This window comes from Notothenia rossii (assembly GCF_949606895.1).
Source record: "Notothenia rossii genome assembly, chromosome: 6".
NCBI classification, from domain to species: domain Eukaryota; kingdom Metazoa; phylum Chordata; class Actinopteri; order Perciformes; family Nototheniidae; genus Notothenia; species Notothenia rossii.
Genome location: NC_136909.1, coordinates 5,323,233 through 5,346,442, shown reverse-complemented (window position 1 = coordinate 5,346,442; position 23,210 = coordinate 5,323,233). Strand labels below are relative to the sequence as shown.

At 39.3% G+C, this 23,210-nt stretch overlaps 1 protein-coding gene across 1 annotated transcript in view; it reads left to right on the top strand.

The window, feature by feature from the left end:
- atp2a2a (ATPase sarcoplasmic/endoplasmic reticulum Ca2+ transporting 2a) overlaps nucleotides 1-18,731 on the top strand; it is a 69,146-nt gene extending 50,415 nt beyond the window's left edge. Inside the window, 14 exon segments of the mRNA XM_079688808.1 lie at nucleotides 1,752-1,790; nucleotides 1,792-1,843; nucleotides 2,551-2,651; nucleotides 5,441-5,572; nucleotides 6,750-6,869; nucleotides 7,199-7,417; nucleotides 7,758-8,093; nucleotides 8,951-9,171; nucleotides 10,609-10,811; nucleotides 11,181-11,266; nucleotides 13,059-13,192; nucleotides 13,984-14,101; nucleotides 15,186-15,306; nucleotides 18,176-18,731. Of these exon segments, the coding sequence (XP_079544934.1) occupies nucleotides 1,752-1,790; nucleotides 1,792-1,843; nucleotides 2,551-2,651; nucleotides 5,441-5,572; nucleotides 6,750-6,869; nucleotides 7,199-7,417; nucleotides 7,758-8,093; nucleotides 8,951-9,171; nucleotides 10,609-10,811; nucleotides 11,181-11,266; nucleotides 13,059-13,192; nucleotides 13,984-14,101; nucleotides 15,186-15,306; nucleotides 18,176-18,189 (1,896 nt within the window). The 3' untranslated portion in view covers nucleotides 18,190-18,731.
- The last annotated feature ends 4,479 nt before the right edge of the window (nucleotides 18,732-23,210 follow it).

Genomic DNA, 23,210 nt, shown 5'->3' with positions numbered 1-23,210 from the left:
GAGTCCTCTCCTGCTGATGTTCAGGTGTATATCAGTATGCAAGTGTCTCTACTTTTAAAGAGTCCTCTCCTGCTGATGTTCAGGTGTATATCAGTATGCAGTGTCTCTACTTAAAGAGTCCTCTCCTGCTGATGTTCAGGTGCATATCAGTGTGTAGTGTCTCTTACTGTCTGAAACCAGAGCCCAGTCTGCTCTGATTGGTGATCTGGCCGGCTCTGGTGTGTGTGTGTGTGTGTGTGTGTGTGTGTGTGTGTGTGTGTGTGTGTGTGTGTGTGTGTGTGTGTGTGTGTGTGTGTGTGTGTGTGTGTGTGTGTGTGTGTGTGTGTGTGTGTGTGTGTGTGTGTGTGTGTGTGTGTGTGTGTGTGTGTGTGTGTGTGTGTGTGTGTGTGTGTGTGTGTGTGTGTGTGTGTGTGTGTGTGTGTGTGTGTGTGTGTGTGTGTTTCCGTGTTTCCGTGTTTCCGTGTTTCCTTCCTTCTGGGCACAGCATCTCTCTTCACGCCCCTGGCATTCACTTCTGTTTACTTTTGGAGGAAAACTAAACACAATGTCCTCCCGTTAGACAGTGGACCACCCAGACACACACACACACACACACACACACACACACACACACACACACACACACACACACACACACACACACACACACACACACACACACACACACACACACACACACACACACACACACACACACACACACACACATACACACACACACCACACACACACACACACACACTCTCTCTCTGAAACACTGCAGGATAATGTACCACTTTAAAACTGTTAAAAAACCTATGCTGGGATTCTGCTGCCACCTGCTGGAGAGAAACTCACACTTTGTCACTGACATATATATATATATGATAAGATATGCTTTATTAATCAGAATAGGGAAATGTTTTTGTTGCAGCAGCATGTAACACAAAACAACTATTTTTTGTATAGAAAATAACCAACTATACAATGTAAACATCTCAAACTATAAGAACTAAAAGAGTGAAAATATAAGAGATGGATAGTAGTCTATGAATCTGATCCTTATACTAGCAATTTTCCCACTTTCCCCCGAGATAAATATACAAGGTTCTTACGGTCATTAAAAACCTGGAAAAGTCATGGAAATTCAAAATGCAAATTCCAGGCCCTGGAAAAGTTTGGAAAGCAATATTTTTCCCAAAGTTTTGGAAAAGTCATGGAAATGTAACTAAAGCATCAAATATAATTTATATTTTATCTAATCGCGGAAATAGTAATACTATAATGATAATAAATACTGTATCGTATAGTAATGAAACGTAAAATGGTATTTAACTGACGAGGTTTTTTGCTGGTGAGAGATTTTAGTTAGTAGCTGTAGAAGCTAGTAAGCCTACTATTGGATTTGTTTTAGATAGGCACAACATGTTTCATATGCAGACCTTGTTTTCCTGTTCCATGTAAAATAAACCATTTTCAGTGGTACCGCTGAGAAGAGTTATGTTTTTGGTCATGGGAAATGAGGTAAAGGTCCTGGAGAAGTCATTGAAAATCCTTGGTGAAAAAGTGTATGAACTCTGAATAGAGTCATCAATTATTTAACACATTACTAACACTAAGACAATATTTACGACTCTTTTTTCATATATTCAATGTTCCAGAAAAGCATACGTATAACATTACACCCTGGTATTTATATAAAGGTACCCGCTGGATATGTCATCCCTTTTCTTTCAAAATCTAAAAAACGAATCTCTGTGTTTGTTTTCCAGATGTTCGTTGTGAACAAAGTTGCAGGAGACAGCTGTGATCTTGTCAGAGTTCACCATCACAGGGTCTACGTACGCTCCTGAGGGACAAGTGTGAGTACTAAATATCATCTATTGTCTTTAAGGTATTTAAATGTATAATATGTACAATGTCTTCCATTGAAACCACTAGACCGATGTTATATGTTTAATGAAGTTGTGTAGTTTCAGGGAACTTGTAATTGAATTGAAGGTGATGTGTCTTATCCCTTTAGCATGTGTCAAACTTGTATATTATCATCATATATAATCATAAATTGACTTTTCATCCAGGTTTAATCCACATTGTTACCGCACACTCAGTGGTTCTGACTGTCCTCTTACATTATCAGAGATTGAGCCAAGCTAACGGCTTTATTTGTGTTTTTACTGGTTTTAATATCCGGTTCAGCTGTTTTTTCCGATTAAAAGACCTTTTTTGATAATTTGGCTCCTGATAAAAAAAAACGAAACAATTAATTTAGGAATGTCTGACAGAAATGGACGCAACCAACTCTTTGTTTTCATATTGTCCGATCGAGAGACCCCTAGTGGCATGAAATCACATGTTGTGCCTTTTTAAAATGTAACGATATAAAAAAAAATTATAATTTTTTTAACACAAGTTATTATCTTGCCCTTCAGGTTTTTTTAAGATTCAATATTCAAGGCTTTTATTGTCATTCGTACATAGCTACAGTGTCTCAGGTCCAGGCTTCAACAATCAAGTATGATGTTAATGTTTTATCATTTTTAATCGTGTGTATTATCTTGGCCCTCCGGTTCCATAATGATAAACCAGTGAAGTCCTCCCAGTACGACGCTCTGGTTGAACTGGCCACCATCTGCGCTCTGTGCAACGACTCCTCTCTGGACTTCAACGAGGTCCTGAACCCTACTCATCAATACTTACTTATACTTTTACTAAAGGAACAACTCAGAAGAATAGGGAGTATTTCTACTACTTTTACCAAAGTTTAAAATGTGATGACTTCTCCATACACTGAAAAAGATACATCTAAACACAACTATAAGTTATATTAAGAAAAGAAAATATTTATTTTAAAAGATAATCATAATCAGAATACCTTTATTCGTCCCACAGAGGGGACATTTACATTTGTTACAGCAATAACTTGGGTAAAAGTACGGTGGCCCTGAAGTGCAAGTCAAACAGCATTTCACAAAACGCTACAGCATTTCTCAAAACGCTTGAACATTTCACAAAACGCTACAACATTTCACAAAACGCCACAGCATTTAACAAAACGCTTGAACATTTCACAAAACGCTACAGCCTTTCCACAAACGCTACAGCATTTCAAAAAAAGCCTTGAACATTTCACAAAACGCTACAGCATTTCACAAACGCCCACAGCATTTCAAAACACGCTTGAACATTTCACAAAACGCTACAGCATTTCACAAAACGCTACAGCATTTCAAAAAACGCTTGAACATTTCACAAAACGCTACAGCATTTCACAAAACGCTACAGCATTTCACAAAACGCTTGAACATTTCACAAAACGCTACAACATTTCACAAAACGCGACAGCATTTAAAAACGCTTGAACATTTCACAAAACGCTACAGCATTTCACAAACGCTTGAACATTTCACAAAACGCTACAGCATTTCACAAAACGCGACAGCATTAAAAAAACGCTTGAACATTTCACAAAACGCTACAGCATTTCAGAAAACGCTACAGCATTTCACAAAACCCTACAGTATTTCACAAAATGCCACAGCATTTCACAAAACGCTACAGCATTTCACAAAACGCTTGACATTTTCACAAAACGCTACAGCATTTCACAAAACGCTACAGAATTTCACAAAATGCCACAGCATTTCACGAAACGCTACAGCATTTCACAAAACCTTTGAAATGTTCACAAAACGCTACAGCATTTCACGAAACGCTACAGCATTTCACAAAACGCTACAGCATTTCACAAAACGCCACAGCATTTCACAAAACGCTACAGCATTTCACAAAACGCTTGAACATTTCACAAAATGCTAAAGCATTTCAAAAAACACCACAGCATTTCACGAAACGCTACAGCATTTCACGAAACGCTACAGCATTCCACGAAACTCCACAGCATTTCACAAAACGCTACAGCATTTCAAAAAACGCTTGAACATTTCACAAAACGCTACAGCATTTCATAAAACGCTAAAGCATTTCACAAAACACTACAGCATTTCAGAAAACGCTACAGCATTTCACAAAACGCTACAGCATTTCACAAAACACTGCAGCATTTCACAAAATGCTTGAACATTTCACAAAACACTAGAGCATTTCACAAAACGCTTAAGCATTTCCCAAAACCCTACAGCATTTCAAAAAACGCTACAGCATTTCACAAAACTTCACAGCATTTCACAAAACGCTACAGCATTTCACAAAACTTCACAGCATTTCAAAAAACTCTACAGCATTTCACAAAACGCTACAGCGTTTCAAAAAACGCTACAGCATTTCACAAAACTTCACAGCATTTCACAAAACGCTACAGCATTTCACAAAACGCTTGAAATTTTCACAAAACGCTACAACATTTCACAAAACGCTACAGCATTTCACAAAACGCTACAGCATTTCACAAAACACTACAGCATTTCACAAAACGCTTGAACATTTCACAAAACACTACAGCATTTCACAAAACACTACAGCATTTCACAAAACGCTTGAACATTTCACAAAACGCTACAGCATTTCACAAAACGCTTGAACATTTCACAAAACACTACAGCATTTCACAAAACGCTACAGCATTTCACAAAACGCTACAGCATTTCACAAAACTTCACAGCATTTCACAAAACTTCACAGCATTTCACAAAACACTACAGCATTTCACAAAACTTCACAGCATTTCAAAAAACGCTACAGCATTTCACAAAACGCTACAGCATTTAAAAAAACGCTTGAACATTTCACAAAACGCTACAGCATTTCCCAAAACGCTACAGCATTTCACAAAACGCTACAGCATTTCACAAAACCCTAAAGCATTTCAAAAAACGCTACAGCATTTCCCAAAACCCTACAGCATTTCAAAAGATGCTACAGCATTTCACAAAACTTCACAGCATTTCACAAAACGCTACAGCATTTCACAAAACTTCACAGCATTTCACAAAACGCTACAGCATTTCACAAAACGCTACAGCATTTCACAAAACACCACAGCATTTCACAAAACACAGCATTTCAACTTTAACGAAAGGGTATTCCTTTAGGGAGAACACTTCTTGTCTTCAGAAATGTTCTTGAAATGTTTTTGTGTTTTGTGAAATGTTGTTTTGACTTCTTGCACTTCAGGGCCACCGTAGAAAAGAGCCAAAGACAGCTTAATGTTAACTAAGAAGCGAGATAAAAAAAGATTATAATAAAAAAGTTACACAAAGTAGTTTTTGTGAGCTTTATATACTCATTTCATTCTATAACTGTGTGTCTATTTATATTTTGACAATGAAATTAACTCACAGCGATCCAGTACAAAGTTATTTGATTCATTAACTAGTTGAAGCTGGAGAAAATAGTAAAGATACTAAAGCCCTAAAATAATAATACAACATCAGAACATGACAGAAAAAGTAGTTAAATGTAGATAGAAAGTACACTAACATGATTTGTTGTGTTGTTCCAGACGAAGGGTGTGTATGAGAAGGTGGGCGAGTCCACGGAGACGGCGCTCACCTGTTTGGTGGAGAAGATGAACGCCTTCGACACCGAAGTCCACAACCTGACGAAGATCGACAGAGCCATGGCCTGCAACTCCGTGAGTCACAATAAACACCTGCCGTTACCCAGCATGCTCTCTGTCTGCAGGATGATCTCACTCTGTGTGTGAGCAGCAGAGGTGGGAAGTAGTGGAGAACAAATACTTCGTTACTGTACTTAAGTACATGTTTCTGGTATCAGTACTTTACTCCACTACTTATTTTTCTGACAACTTTTTAGTTTGACTTCTTACATTTTGAACACAAATACCTGTACTTTCTACTTCTTACATTTTGAACACAAATACCTGTACTTTCTACTTCTTATATGTTGAACACAAATACCTGTACTTTCTACTTCTTACATTTTGAACCCAAATACCTGTACTTTCTAATTCTCACATGTTGAACACAAATACCTGTACTTTCTACTTCTTACATTTTGAACACAAATACCTGTACTTTCTACTTCTTACATTTTGAACCCAAATACCTGTACTTTCTACTTCTTACATGTTGAACACAAATACCTGTACTTTCTACTTCTTACATGTTGAACTCAAATACCTGTACTTTCTACTTCTTACATTTTGAACACAAATACCTGTACTTTCTACTTCTTACATTTTGAACACAAATACCTGTACTTTCTACTTCTTACATGTTGAACTCAAATACCTGTACTTTCTACTTCTTACATGTTGAACTCAAATACCTGTACTTTCTACTTCTCACATGTTGAACCCAAATACCTGTACTTTCTACTTCTCTCATTTTCCAAACAGGCTGGTTCCTTTAGTCTGAATGTGTGTTTGGTGGCGTGATCATTATTATTTAGAGTCATTGCGTGCCTATTGATTTGAACACGATCCGTGTATCCATCATTTCCTGGTCTTCTCTAAAGAAGAGGGACCAATGAAAACGTTGTCATGTTGCCGTTGTTCAGCATGGAAACATTCATTAGCTAACAATGACATTATTGTTCTATTAATATAAAGGGAGGTCAGGTACTCTTTAAAACAGCTGCTAGTTATGGGTACTTTTTACTGAAGTACATTTCAAAGCCTCTTTACTTTGACTTGAGTAAAGAAGTTTAGTCAGTACTTCTACTTTCACCAGAGTATTTTTAAACACGAGTATCTGGACTTCTACTTGAGAAAAGGATGTGTGTATTTTTGCCATCTCTGGTCTGCAGGATGTTCTCACTCAGTGTGTTTTCTCTGTGTGTGTGAGCAGGTGATCAAGCAGCTGATGAAGAAGGAGTTCACGCTGGAGTTCTCCAGAGACAGGAAGTCCATGTCCGTGTACTGCACCCCCAACAAGTCCCGCTCCTCCATGGGCAAGATGTTCGTCAAGGTAAACTCAGAGAAAAATATATGTTTCTTTAGATGAAGAGTTGAAGTATAAATGGAGCATACATTTGGTGTAAATACTGGTCTTTAGCATCCTTTTTCAATTGCTGAATTGTTTCTTAAAAATACTATTTTTTAATTATCCTTATATCTTTTTTTCTTTTTTTACCTACAGTGCAACCATTTTTTTTAGATTGTTTATGTTCGCAGTACCAGATACCAAAGCAAATTCCTTGTATGTGTAAACGTACCTGGGACTAAACTTGATTCTGATTGTACCAGGTTACGTTTCTGCCAGATTTGTTGAACATTGCCCCCTCTTCTCTCTCTCAGGGTGCCCCAGAGGGAGTGATAGAGAGGTGCACGCACGTCAGAGTGGGAAACAGCAAAGTGCCGCTGACTAAAACCATCAAGGATCAGATCCTGGCGACGATCAGAGACTACGGTACGGGGCGCGACACGCTGCGCTGCCTCGCCCTCGCCACCAGGGACACCCCCCCACGAGTGGAGGACATGAACCTCACCGAGACCGTCAAGTTCGCCCAGTACGAGGTCAGTGTGTGGGGATTCAATATTATGTAACGATAACCATTTTTCATCAACTGTTTTTTGCTTATATCCTTTTCTGTGTTTCTTTAATTACATTTATTTATTATTGTTAATTCTTTTAAATGTTTAATACATTTTTTGAAGAAATACAAATGATGTTGAATGTAGGGTTATTGAAACCCTCACTCACTCATAACTAAACCCCTGTCCAGTCCGACCTGACCTTCGTGGGCTGCGTGGGACGTACTTATACACTACCATTTAAATGATGTTGAATATAAACCCTCAGAAGAAAATGAAATAATAAAAACTAAACCCCTCTCCCTCTCTCTTCCCTCTCCAGTCCGACCTGACCTTCGTGGGCTGCGTTGGCATGCTGGACCCCCCCCGACTGGAAGTGGCCGCGTCCATCAAGCTGTGCCGGCAGGCGGGGATCCGCGTCATCATGATCACCGGAGACAACAAGGGCACCGCCGTCGCCATCTGCCGCCGCATCGGCATCTTCGGGGAGGAGGACGACGTGGAGGCGTTGGCGTTCACCGGGCGCGAGTTTGACGAGCTGTCGCCGGCCGAGCAAGTCGACGCAGTCACCAACGCTCGATGCTTCGCTCGCGTAGAGCCGTCGCACAAGAGCAAGATCGTGGAGATCCTTCAGGGCATGGACGAAATCACCGCCATGGTATGGAGACTAGGGGCTGATGGACACATTACTTTAGACAAGATGATGAAAGAATATCTTTTATATATTTTTAGAATCAGAAATCCTTTATTTGTCCCGTAACGGAGGAAATGTACATGATTACAACAGCAAAATGTATAAAGGAATTGCTCAGTATGCACACGTTATTAAACACAATAACTAAAAAACTGAAACGGTGGTAAAAAAAGTAACAATATAATTTTTGTTTTAGAAAAGTGACAAGAAATTAATTTTAAAATAAATGGGAAATTGCAGGAGGGTTAATTGCATAAAGTTGTATTTATATATATCCTTGAATTGTACTCTAGTAGAAGTATTAAGTAGCAGACAATTACTTGTATTTAAATACTCAGCTAACTTACTTTAAAGTTGTTCTTGAGTTAATGAACTTAATTACTGCTCCTTTGGAATATGAATAGTATTTTTCATTAGGTAAAGGTCTTTTATTTTTATTCCCTGCCAAGCTTTACTTGGGATAAATAATTATGAAAGGTGCTATAACAAATAAAGCTTATTATTATTTGTATTATAGTTTAATTTCAGAGGCCAATATTGTACTTTACTTTGTACATTGAATTTATTTGACAGCTCTAGTTACTTATTCTCAATTATGACATGATGCAAACGCCTTTTAGTTTATTTTTCTTACTCAGGGAATCTGTTTTTTGACATGATTAACTAAGAAAGAATAATCCTTAAGTAAAAAAACTGAGCAGGAAACAATATGGTTAGCATTAACAGATCTCAACATGCTTTCAAACCTTTGCATATCATTAGAAACGCCACGAAATGTGTGTGTTTTACCTCGAGTTAATATCTAAAATGTCCCTCCTCAGACGGGCGATGGAGTGAACGACGCTCCGGCTCTGAAGAAGGCGGAGATCGGGATCGCGATGGGTTCAGGGACCGCCGTCGCCAAGTCGGCCTCAGAGATGGTTCTCGCCGACGACAACTTCTCGTCCATCGTGGCGGCCGTGGAGGAGGGCCGAGCGATTTATAACAACATGAAGCAGTTCATCAGATACCTCATCTCCTCCAACGTGGGCGAGGTCGTCTGGTGAGCGTCTGGTTTTACTTTAGCGTCTGTTTGCTGCTCATAGAGTCCAGTGAAATGTTGATACCCCAAAGTTTTATGCTAGAAATGTAAAGTAGGGGTCCACAGAACAGAGAAACTGCCAGATGCTAACCTGCATATGTTGGGACATTTGCAGAATTAGCATTAGTTGCATTAGTTAGCATTATAGCCTTTGTTGACAATAGTTCGTTCTGGAGTGGTTTTGAGGAGGCCGAATGCTTTTCTGACTTTATCAGGATCCAAAATAGCAAAAGCAGAAAGAGGACATATTTGTGCTCTCTTTGGGCTGATTTTGAATAATTTTGGGTCGATTTTGAAGTTTTAGGGGACATTTGGATTGGACAGATTGCTTATTTGAAGATAAATTGTTCATCTTATGCTATTTTTATCCAATGGTCCCAACACCATAACATTAATGGCACATTTCCACTGCAGCGGGGTAGCCCCGTTTAAGCGTCCCTCCTCGCTCGGGCCTGCATCGCTGGCCGTCCGAGGCCGTGGCGCATTTCCATTACAGTTTAGGACCTGGGGTAGCAACGCAGTGTAGGCGGGGCCTCTGTGCAGAGACATCCTGGAACACTTTCACATTTCGAGTTGTTCCGTCGATCTCCCGCTGGATTTTTTCATCCCCAATGAGATGTAGGAACGTCGTCACCTCCTCGGTCGACCACGGTGTGCTTTTCTTTGACGTTGCCATTTTTGTAGCTCCTCCGTTTACAAAAATGCTGTGTATAAAAATGCTGCAAGCTTGCTTCTAGATATATATGCGACGCTAGGGATGATCTCGCGCGCGATCTTGTGACGATTCTCTCTGACCAATCAGCAGTCGAGAGTGTTGACGTCACTAGTTCAGCCCTGGCCCGATAGAACCACGATTTTATGGGGCCGGAAAAAGTACCCGCTAGCCGGTGCTACGCTATCTGGAAAGGCCACCAAAAACTGGCCTGGCCGCTTGAGGACGATTAAGGACGCTTAAACGGGGCTACCCGCTGGAAATGCGCCATAAGACCAACAAAATGTAAGCCTGGAACCAGCCACACCTCCTCCAAGGTCACATTTTCTGTCCATTTCTGCTCAATTTTGCTCTAAAAAGTTTTCTGAATCCTTCCTTAACTAGGCCTCATGCTAAAATAATTCAGGCACACTAAGGATTTCACCAGGAATATTTTGAAACCGCTGCTATATTAACCTAAGTCTGGCTCCAGTGTTTCTAAACTTTCTAAATGTAGTCCTTCCTCATCTCTGTTAGCATCTTCCTGACGGCAGCTCTGGGCTCTGATTCTGATTAGATGGATAGATAGATGGATGGATGGATGGATGGATGGAGGGTGGGTGGGTAGGTAGGTAGGTAGAGGATGAATGTGTATTTCAGTCTTCAGTATATCCAGTGTTTCTAACCGTCCCCCCCCTCTCTCTTAGCATCTTCCTGACGGCGGCGCTGGGCTTCCCAGAGGCTCTGATCCCCGTGCAGCTGCTCTGGGTGAACCTGGTGACGGACGGCCTGCCAGCCACCGCGCTGGGCTTCAACCCCCCCGACCTGGACATCATGGAGAAGCCCCCCCGCAACGCCAAGGAGGCGCTGATCTCCGGATGGCTCTTCTTCAGATACCTCGCCATCGGATGTGAGTTTAGAAGGGATAACGTTAATAATAAAAAATATATATATGTATGTGTGTGTCTGTTATAGCCCAACATTAGCCTCCTTTAGCTTAGCGGTGGAGACGTGAAGTCATGTGACCATACTGTAGTTCCTTTATAGCTCAACATTAGCCACCTTATATAAATTCTCAAATAAATCAAATATATATATGTATGTGTGTGTATGTTCTGAAATGGGCTGTGGCTGTTATTTTATCCTTTGTTACTTGAGTGTACTGAAGGTAACATTTTGAATACGGGACTTGACCCCGTAAGTACTACTATTTCTACTCCTTCCACCTCAAGCATTATTAACGTGTGTGTTATGGTGTGTGTGTGTGTGTGTGTTTCAGGTTATGTGGGAGCAGCCACAGTTGGAGCGGCTGCCTGGTGGTTCGTCCTCTCTGAAGACGGACCTCAGGTCTCTCTGTACCAGCTGGTGAGGAAATATAAGAATAAACAAAAACATCTCAGAACACACACACACACACACACACACACACACACACACACACACACACACACACACACACACACACACACACACACACACACACACACACACACACACACACTCTTTTATACAAACATAACTGAACAGCCCATATCCCATGACTACTTCTACTCGCCTATTTTACACATTATATCATGAATTGCCTTACATCAAGTCAGATTTAGATTCTGTATTTTCTTGTTATTTCTGTCAGACAACTCGCGTCTCTCTCTGATATGTTTTATTAGAAACAGCATGTAGTTTTAGTTTGGCGTAAATGAATAATTCTTCAGTTATTCTGAACAACATCTCCTTGCAAGCTTTCGGTCCGATGCTCTTACCTCATGTGGATAAGGAGAAGAAGGAAAAGCCTATGGATAGACAGTAGTTTCATTATAATACAGATATGAACTGATAACCAGCTGTTAACACACACAGCAGGCTCAGCAACAACTCAGTTAAAGGGCTTTTAAACGCTATAGTGGTGTTGTTGCTAAAGAGTAGCTTATGTGAAGCTTCTTTAAAGGTCACCTATCATGCAACATCCTCTTCTCCATGTCTCTTCTTCATCAACATGTGTCCCCTCTTCTTCATGTCTCTTCTACATCAACATGTGTCCCCTCTTCTTCATGTCTCTTCTACATCAACATGTGTCCCCTCTTCTTCATGTCTCTTCTACATCAACATGTGTCCCCTCTTCTTCATGTCTCTTCTACATCAACATGTGTCCCCTCTTCTCCATGTCTCTTCTACATCAACATGTGTCCCCTCTTCTTCATGTCTCTTCTACATCAACATGTGTCCCCTCTTCTTCATGTCTCTTCTACATCAACATGTGTCCCCTCTTCTTCATGTCTCTTCTACATCAACATGTGTCCCCTCTTCTCCATGTCTCTTCTACATCAACATGTGTCCCCTCTTCTTCACGTCTCTTCTACATCAACATGTGTCCCCTCTGTGGAAAGAGACTCTGAAAGTTTCAGGAACAAAGATTCTCTCTCTTTTTGATCCATTTCTATAAAAACCTGTCTGAAAATGAGCTGATCAGATTTTGGCCACTTTATGATGTCATAACGATGTTTTGTCTTGTGTAACCATTAGCCAATCAGCAACCAAGGTAACCCCTCCCCCCCCCTTATCACCTGAATCTCCTCCTAGAGCACCATTGAGTTCTTTGTAACCAAATGTCTCTCAGAGGGGCGTGGGGAGGAGCTCCTTATTTTCATCTAAAGTAACAGACAGAGAATCAGCACTTTGGAAAACAGGGCTGAAACAGAGGGGATTATGGGTAATGCTGCAATGATCTTGTGTTTGGTGTTTGAAGCCAAACACTTCAGAGACATGTTTTGTATATATCTGAGACCTACAATATATTGATGAAAACGGTATACTAGGGCAGGGGTTCCCAAACTTTTCAGCCTGCGACCCCAAAAATAACAGTGCCAGAGACTGGCGACCCCCTGTCGACGGGAGGGGGGGGGGGGGCCATGAGTGTTTTTTATTGGTCAAGTGGTCATTGGTATGAAAAAGTTTGAGAAAAACTGCGCTAGTGGATTGTCAAAGGGCGAGCCTCGTTATTATTAATAATAATAAAAAATAAAAAAAAGTTCCATCTTTATTTTGTAATCATCTCGCGACCCCCACTTTGGGAACCCCTGTACTAGGGGACCTTTAAAAGGAAATACATTAGTATGGATTTATGAGAGCTCATCCTCCCCTCTCCCCCCCCCCCCCCCAGAGCCACTTCCTGCAGTGCGCGGCTGATAACCCGGACTTTGAGGGTCTGGAGTGTGAACTGTTCGAGTCTCCGTACCCGATGACCATGGCTCTGTCCGTGCTCGTCACCATCGAGATGTGCAACGCTCTCAACAGGTAAACACACTCTATCAGCGTGGATTTGTATATACCAATACATCTGTAGAGAGAAGTAGGAAATCCCCACATTGGCGAGGCTCAAAACTGTATTTTCTGTCATTTTTTTGCAGTGAATTAACTTTAATAATGAATTTGTTTAAATGTTAAATCAAATGTTTTCTTAAAAGCTATAATTATAAACAATTTAATAGTAGTATAAGTAGTAAAACCGCGTGAAATAAACGCGACATTAATAAAATAATTACTAAATATAATATATACAATACAACTTAAATACAATAAATGTATGATTAATAAAACAATTATAAAAATGTAATATTATAATTTAAATTCAATAAAATTGAACTTAATTAAATAAAAATTGATAAAATCAAAAATACAATAATATCAAATAAAAAAATTAAATTATGATTAGTAAATAAACAAAATGATATTAATGTTTTATAAATTAAATATAAAGGAAACTGATTAATAAAATCAAATAATAAACTAAAACACAATACAAATAAATAATAACATAACAAATAATCTGATTAATCACCATTAAAAGAATGATTAATAAAATATCACGCTCAAATACAACTTTAATGCAATAAATCATATAATTAAGAAAATAAGAATGACATTTTTTTTTATTGAACAACTTAATTGCGATAGAAAAAGATTAATAAATACAATTAAAGCAAAAAAAAACATAAAATAAGTGATTTAATTTAATACAAATGTGGTGTAATGATAACCCCGTATGGAGGAGTTGAGTATGTGTGTGTTCTGCTGCGGTTCCTCAGTCTGTCGGAGAACCAGTCTCTGCTCAGGATGCCTCCCTGGGAGAACGTCTGGCTGCTGGGGGCCATCTGCCTCTCCATGTCCCTGCACTTCCTCATCCTCTACGTGGAGCCACTTCCTGTGAGTTACAACACACTTTATTCATGGTGCTGTCGTCTGAAAACACCTCTCAGGAATCTGCAGAAAGGAGAAATGTAACACAGAATGATCACGTGTCTATCAAAATGTAGTTTTTCTCTCAAGTATCAACTAGATGCTTGCCTCTACTCTGACATTTTTACATGCTTTAATATTCAAAAAGTGCTCTAGTCACCACCTTTAGCTTAGCGGTGGGGACATGAAGACATGTGACCGTGCTGTAGTTCCTTTAGAGCCCAACGTTAGCCGCCTTTAGCTTAGCGGTGGTGACGTGAAGTCATGTGACCGTGCTGTAGTTCCTTTATAGCCCAACGTTAGCCGCCTTTAGCTTAGCGGTGGTGACATGAAGTCATGTGACCGTGCTGTAGTTCCTTTATAGCCCAACATTAGCCACCTTTAGCTTAGCGGTGTTGACGTGAAGTCCTGTGACCGTGCTGTAGTTCCTTTATAGCCCAACGTTAGCCGCCTTTAGCTTAGCGGTGGTGACGTGAAGTCCTGTGACCGTGCTGTAGTTCCTTTATAGCCCAACGTTAGCCGCCTTTAGCTTAGCGGTGTTGACGTGAAGTCCTGTGACCGTGCTGTAGTTCCTTTAGAGCCCAACATTAGCCACCTTTAGCTTAGCGGTGGTGACGTGAAGTCCTGTGACCGTGCTGTAGTTCCTTTATAGCCCAACGTTAGCCGCCTTTAGCTTAGCGGTGTTGACGTGAAGTCATGTGACCGTGCTGTAGTTCCTTTAGAGCCCAACATTAGCCACCTTTAGCTTAGCGGTGGTGACGTGAAGTCATGTGACCGTGCTGTAGTTCCTTTAGAGCCGAACATTATCTTTAGTTTTTACATAAAGTGGTGTTAATGTGTGGAGATTAAACATGTAAGAATCATAAACGTTTGTATTTTTTGCAATAATCTAAAATCACATGGAGAAATCCCATTGGACCAGGGAGATGCTGCCTTCAGGGTCCACTACCAAAATACATAAATCCTTTAGATCTCTATATCTAGATCTAGATAATCTCGTTATAAATATCAGTATTACCCGCTGATGAATATCTCCCTCTTCCTCCCTCAGGTCATCTTCCAGATCACGCCTCTGGACACCACCCAGTGGATGATGGTGCTGAAGATCTCTCTCCCCGTCATCCTATTGGACGAGGTGTTGAAGTTCGTTGCCAGGAACTTTCTGGACTTCGGTAACGAACGCACGGAGAAGCCAACCCCCCGCTCCGGCTGCTCCCTCGCATGTTTGGAGGGGATCTCGTGGTCTTTTGTGTTCGTGTCTCTGCCGCTGGTTCTGTGGATCTACAGCTTCGACACTAACGTGACCGCCATGCTGTGGCCCTGACTCACTCCACGACCCCCCTCCCCCTGAGCACAGTGTGACGTGGACATTAACACACACATCTAACACACATTACATTATAGAGCCTTTTGTATTTAGAACATTCTCACCGATACATGTTTCTGGGCGGGGCGGGATCATATTTAACGACTGGTATTTTATTTAGGGCTGGGCAATCTAAAAATCTAATATCACGCAGAGAGAAGAGGAGAAAAGAAATGTATGATAAATGTTGATTTATTTATTCGTTTTCCAGTGGTGCTGCACTCTAGGGGCCGAAATGGGTATAACAACAACACAAATAATATTGCCTTAAAAAAAAACGTACAATTTAAACAGATAACAGAAATAAAAATGTATTTAGAAAAAAGGTTACAGCTAAACCAGATTCCTCTACTAATTAGCATATCAAAATTGTGACTGTAAAAAAAAAGAATACCAATTTTAAAAGTTTAAAAGATAATAGAAAGAAATGAAATGTATAAACTTTTTTTATTTACCTGTTTTTCAGGAAAAGATTGCCTGAGAAAAAACTATTTTAACCATAAATAAATATTTAAAAATACATTTGAAAAAACATTACGAGCAAAACTTTTTTTTTAATGAAAAATAAATAAACGTAAAAAAGGTTTTGCAAAACTCTTGGATTTAAATAAAAAATCTGACTTATTTTTCACCAGGTTTTGATATGGTGATGATATCGTTGGGTTGACTAACGGTACTTTCACAATTATATTGACCTAGTAGGTAAAGATGAATAATATTACTACAAATTGACATCACTTTACTCTAAACCCGTCTTTAAAACCAGGAAAAAACCCTTAAAATGATCCAATATCCACATTTTCAGACAGCATTGTGATCATGATATAATATGTATTTATTGCCCAGCCCTAACTTTATTTCACCGTCACGCTTCACTTTTAAAGAAAGCCCACCGTGTCGGAGCTGTGTCGAGCTGTACAGAGAATTTACACTATTTTATGATAATTAATATTTTGTAATTTTTTGGGAGGGGTTTTTGGGGACATGAATGCTGGGTGTGAAGACGATGTAAAGGACGGTATAATTCTAGTTTTTTGGGGCGAAGACATGAGTGTCTTTCGCCCCGCCGTTAATCTATTTTGAGCTCCGTGTGTCGCAGCTACCTCAACGCTGTCATCATTAAAACCATCTGTCTTAACAATCATTTCATAAAAATATCATTCAAAGTGTTGAGGTAAGCGCCGATTAGTTTTTGCAGCCCTCGAACATTATTTTTTAAAAGTATATATATTTCCTTTCTGTCGGAGGATAAAGATATGTTACCAGTTTGATTCTTTTTTGATAAAGTTGTTAAATTTGTTTACTTGAAGAAAAACCTTCGTCTTAATTTTTTTTTTTGCATTTTAATTCATCTTAATAATGTATAATGTGCACATACTGTACTTGAATATGTAAAAAGGCACCAAGAAGCTGTTAGTCTTATCAACTGAGCACAACATGGAGGAGTCTGTAAATCTGTACATAGCACACAAAGTAGAATCTCTGTATAGATTTTGTTGTTGAAATGCTTCATACTTTACATGGTTTTATTCAGCGTGTCTTACTCTACCTGCATGCCTGCTCCAATAACTCCAGGCCAGTGAGGTGTTTTTTTTATAGTCTTAAAGATAACTGTTGTTTCTTCCAATGCCTTCCACCTGTTAACCTGCAGAGTGAGTACACTTTGAGCTGCATGCTAACACACTCAGCTTTACCTGCTGTCTGACTGTGGAAAGAGGGAAAAGCGTTTTTTCTGCACTGTGTCTAAGACTTACGAACAGGGGAAAAAAAAGGTTTTGCGAGGATAATATTCCAAATTGTAATAGTTTTTTTGTCATTTGTGACACTGGTAATGTTTTTTTAGCCACATTTTGCCAGGATTATTTTTCTAAGACGTTCTAAGTTTTTTTTTATTATATTTCATTTGTGAAATTTGGATTTATGGTCATTTTATTTTATTTTTGCCAGGTTTATAAGTTTGTCCAAGTCTTAATGTATTTGTCAAGTACATTTGATATGTATTACACTTTTTTTAATCCAAAAAAACTGCAGTTTTGTTGCAGGCTGTTTGTTGCTGTAATACTAATTTAAACCAACAGGGTTCACCAAATCCGATGGAATAAAAAAAAAATTGCAACTTTTAAAAAACTTATCATAGATGAAAATAAGAATAACTTAAACAACATCCTTGCAAAACGCTTCTTTGTATCCTCTAAAATTATTATTTTTTACCCAATTTTAAATAAAGGCACTTAAACACAGTGGAAAAAACACTTATCATAAAAAGCAAAACCCTCTCTTGCCTCTCAGGCTTCCGTACATTGCTCACACTAAAGCAGCAGCAATGACAGCTTCTCATGTTTTGATTGGACTAGCAGTTTTTTTGTTATTAAACACACTTTTTAACGGTACAAGAGGCCTTCAAAGTGCCAGGTACACTGGGTGGAAATAAGCGGCAGAGTGCTGGTTATTTCTGACACCATCACAGGACATGGTGTTGATGTTTATTTTATTTATACATGTTTTTTTTTAATCTCATTTGTCTTTTTGACTTAATCTCCTGCATGGCCTTAATATGTTTTTATTAAAACAAGTACTGATGAATTGAACTGATTTGCTGCTCGGATGCTTCGGCCTGTGTTTCTTGTCTCCACTGATTTTCTTCTTCCTCTCTTCTTCTTCCTCTTCCTCCACAGCAAAGGCCAAGTAAGCCCGCCTCGACTCTAAATGCCTTGCAGAATCCTTGTTTTCTTTTGTGTTGTGCATGTGTGTTTTGGGCAGCACATCTTACAAAGAGCTGCATGTCAGTAAAATAATCTGAAGACAAAGAAGCTCAGAAAAGTTTAATTTTGTATAGAAGTTCCTTCGTCCTCCTGCATGCAGAGCCTCAGATGATCATCTTTGTTTGACGAATATCTTAGTACCGTGTACAGAAACGTGTATTATTCCACGGTGCATGCTCGCTCTGCAGACATCTGTTCCTCCACTCTGTGTGATAGTCAATGTATAGTATTGGTAAATAGTACAAATGTTAAATAAGCTCAAAATTCATCTTTCCTAAGGAAATACTTTTATGGAATATTTCAACATAAAACATCCTCTTTTCTGTTTTCTTTGCACTGAGACGTGCGACGTGTTTGAGTCGTGTTAACGGCAGGCAGTCCTTTTACTGCTGTACTGTATTTACAGAGATGATTGTATCACATGAACTTTGGTTTCAGGTAAATAAAACTGTCATACATGAAGAGTTTACTCACCGCTCGTCCTGAGTTATTGAGATTCATTTAAAGGTCACCTATCATGCTATTTTCAGGCAATAGCATAGGTCTCAGATATATACAAATATATAAAAAACATGTCTATGAAGTGTTTTGCTCAAAATACCAAACAGATCACCCATTCTAGCCATGCCTCATATCCCTCTATTTCACTTCCTGTTTCTAAAGTGCTGATTTTGGGTACAAAGGTTTTAAAAAATAAAAATGGATAAAACAATAAAAAAGGAGAGGGCTGAGCTCATGCGGGACCCGGCAGCTACTGTCTAAACCAGTGGTTCTCAACTGGTTAGGCCTCGGGACCCACTTTTTACTTGGTCAATAAATCGCGACCCAACATTTTGAAGCACTCAAATCTATTCAACAAAAAATTGTGCTGTAACATATACGCTTTTCAGCATACAATATTAATTAAAGTGCAGTGCATAAATCCCTTATATCCCTTCACAGAACTAAAGTATGCTTTTAAAAAAGGTTTATGAGATGATGGAATCAAAGCTGAACTGTAACATAAAAAGGAACACATGCTGAAAACCCAACCCCAGCAGGGGGTCTGGGGGGATTCTTCCCCAGGAGATTTTTAGAAATACTAACATAAACTACGCATTCTGGTGCACTCTGAGAAGAAAATAAATAAATCTATTACTACCCGACATATTAATAATATTTTATGCCATTGTTTGTTTTTCACTTAGTTCTGACAGCTTGCTGCTCCTCACAGAGAGACGAGTAAAGAGGAGATAGTCTGTGTGAATTACTTAAAAAATGTGGGTAAGGGTAGATAGCCCCCATTGTTCTGTGACCTGTCAATCATCAAACCGAGGGTCATATTTCATTATTTGTTCATTTTTATCTGAAGTTGTACCCATGGATGTATAAAGAAGAGTTCTACCCCAAAGTTATTCTCCGTGGGGACTTCCGGCAACAATCTTGATTCTGATTGGCCAGAAGACTCGAAAAAACATCAGCAAATATGTTTTATTGAGAAGATGATCACTACGTGACTACTGGTCTCCGGTACTTCCAGTCCAACGCCTACTGCATGCACAGAGTTAGAAAATTGGGCCATTTCTTTTTTCAATTTTTTTTTCTTCACACATCCGCGACCCACTCCAAATTTGGGTCGCGACCCACCAGTTGAGAACCACTGGCCTAAACTAAATACTGCCGTGATGAAACGCCATATCATGGATTATCAAGGATTATCTCTGAAACAGTATGGAGCTCAAAGGCTTTCTCTCTTGCCGGTTATACCACAAGGTGAGTTCCTTTTTACTTCCTGCTTCTTCACACACATGCTCTCCAGTACAGGTTAGCTCTGAGTGTTAGCCATGCTAATGTAAACACCGATCATATTACGTCCAAAACAGTCAGGCATTGTTCCTGATAGCAACGTTTGTGATAGGGCCGTGGGTCCACATTTCAGATATTACGTCATATCGGACGCAAATCTAGATCAGCTCCGTTGTAGCCCTGTTTTTAGAGATTTGGGTACGGAAGAAAAGAGAGAGGGTTTTATTTTCTGACGCTGCGTGAGTTCCCCGACACACCGGGGACACATGTTGATGTATAAAAGACATCAGAAAGTGCATTTTGCATGATAGCTCCCCTTTAAAACAATTTTCTTGAAATGTTCTGTCCACAACGGCACATTAACCGAACACATGGAGGGTTTTAAGGGCCAGACTAAATACAGAAATGCTTGCATAAATTAACAAATACTTGTGTTATTTAATGCTAAATTGTCCCCATAAATAAAGAGAGAAATAATATAATATGACATGGATATATTAACACCGTTTTAGCATAATTGATTTATTTGTATATTATTTAATATTTATTTATCCACACATGTATTTAAAATGTTCCCCTGACTTTTGTGGATAAATGGGAATATTTCCGCAATGGAGCGAGTTAAGTTTAACTTTCGATTGCATGATATAGCCCAGCGCAACACCTTTGTCACACATGTTGCCACTTGTTTGTACCATTTCCAGGCAATTTGTAATCTGTTCTAGAAAAACTCTGTTTTTTAGGATTTCAAGACGCATATAGAACTGTGAGACAGCGACGCTTTTAGCAGCTGGATGTCCAGTGAAAGAACCAAACACGAGAGGAGGTAGAGTTGCACACCATAGTGACTTTATTTCAAACCCACCATAAGCGAACAGCCACCCAGCATGGAGGTGTTCACCACTTCCCTCCGACTGAAGACTGGCTCTTTTATAGAGGATCTTATTGGGAGGAACCCTTCACAGGTAATTTATAATAGCTACACATGTCCTCATAATGGTTATAACAAATGTCTATATTTTTATGTGCAGGCATGATTAGTGGTTTATTAGCCATCTGTTAATTTCACCCAAGAACAACATTATAACTGACCAGAATAAATATACATACATTCCCAACTAAAACAAACCCCTACGCCCATCTCGCCACTTGGTTCGTCCAGGAACCTTCTTTAGTCAGTGTTTGTTTCCCCCGAGGACCTCTTGGCCAAACACACTGGAGCGGACACAGCATAGACGTATATATATATCTATGCACAGGACAAGCCCCCAGGAAGTGCGCCGGAGTCTGATGAGAATATTCGTTGTGGCCAAACGGCGGTACTACACTTCTGTTTGGTTGCTGGTCCCGGAAACACTTTTTTTCCCATCGACTTACATTGGGAAAGAGTGGTCTGTAACTCGTTGGATAATTTTTTTTAACTAAATAAACTACCCCGTATGAACGTTTGTACAGTATAGCCCTTATTAAAAACATTCGTTCCTCAAGTTGTAAAGATTTGCTAATAACGTTATTCTGAGAGTCATATCCCTCTGCATTATTAACGCGCATCTAACCCACGGGACCGCGCCGCCCGGCACGTTCATGTTACGTGTTCAGCAGGTTCAGCACAACATGCGTTTATCTTTACCCATGGATCCATAATAACAACGGACCCATATCGTCTCACTGCCATCCCACGGAGCTGTAATAATGGATATAAAGCACATGTTTGCTGTAATTCATCATTTGTAAAATATTATACTACATGGGCTGTATGATTAAATCTTGTACCGTAAATGTTGTATTAAATAAAGTTAATATAACCGACGTTAGATTAACGTCCCTGTGGCTTCTTATTGCACAAAGAAGCTTATTTTACTGTATATATATATATATATATATATATATATATATATATATATATTTATATATTTATATATATGCAGTGCAATAATTCTTTCATGCTAAATGAAGCTCTGTTGCTTGGATATCACTAGATCCTGTTAATATAAGTACATAACTATTGATGTTCACATTAGCATAATTAATAGCTAGCTGATAACTGCCGCCTCGTTAATATCAAATCCATCATAAAAACAAGCCATTACCATGCTGTCATGAACGTGCGGTGCTGTTTACGTGTCCGCAAATGGACGTGCTTGATGTGAACGAGCATTTTGGTTAAAGTTGCGCATGCGCTATGAGCGCACATACGGGTACTTCTCAGGCATGCAGGGTAATCTGTGACGTTTCGCTCTCTCAAAAGTTGGGCCAGCAACTCTCATAGGAATGAATGAGGCCCCGCCTCCCACGCTGTAAACAGTTCTTATTATACATCCATGACACAGGACGAAACAGCATGGGTAAGCGATGGACGTAACCTTTACACAGTGTTCACTTCTACAATGAATGCAACTTAATGTCATGACATATACACGCATACATTTGCACACAATGATTAATCTCAACCGCTGCCAATCTTACACAATCATAAACACTTTCGGCGCTCTCGCTGTAACTCCCCTCTCTTTTCAGGTGGAGCCGAGGACCGACCAGCATCTGCCAGACGACTTTCCAATTAATACGGTTTAATCATTTCATAAATACTACATCAATAAATAGTATAAATTATATAAAAATATGCAATGTCAAACTGTACTGTGCAAATCACGCTAATAAAGTGCAAACTGTTCACTAAAGTGCTGAGTGACATTATTACTGTGCAAAACGAAGTCATTATATAAAGTGCAAACCCACATGTGCAATATTACAAGGCCCCCAAAGCCGTCAGTCCATAGTAACGAAGTTACCTTCGTTACAAGAACAAACAATGGATGTATTTTATGAACATTTATACATGCTGAAAGTAGATTTAGATGTGTTAGGAGCAGTGTTGTGCTAGTTACTGAAAACCAGTAACTAGTTACCAGTGACGTGCGGTGAGGTTCATGGCTGGTGAGGCACTGACTCTTTCAGAGTCAGATTTACAAATATTATATTTTGACCTTAATCAAAATATTCGATTATTTTCAAAAGGTTTTTTTAGTCTGATGCTTCGATTCATTTTAAACAGACCGTTCAACAAAAGGATACCCAAAATCTAAATATTGGATTGTTCTTTCTTAGTAAGATCCCATTTTCATTACAATTGTGGTCTTACCTTGACTTGAAGATTAAGTCC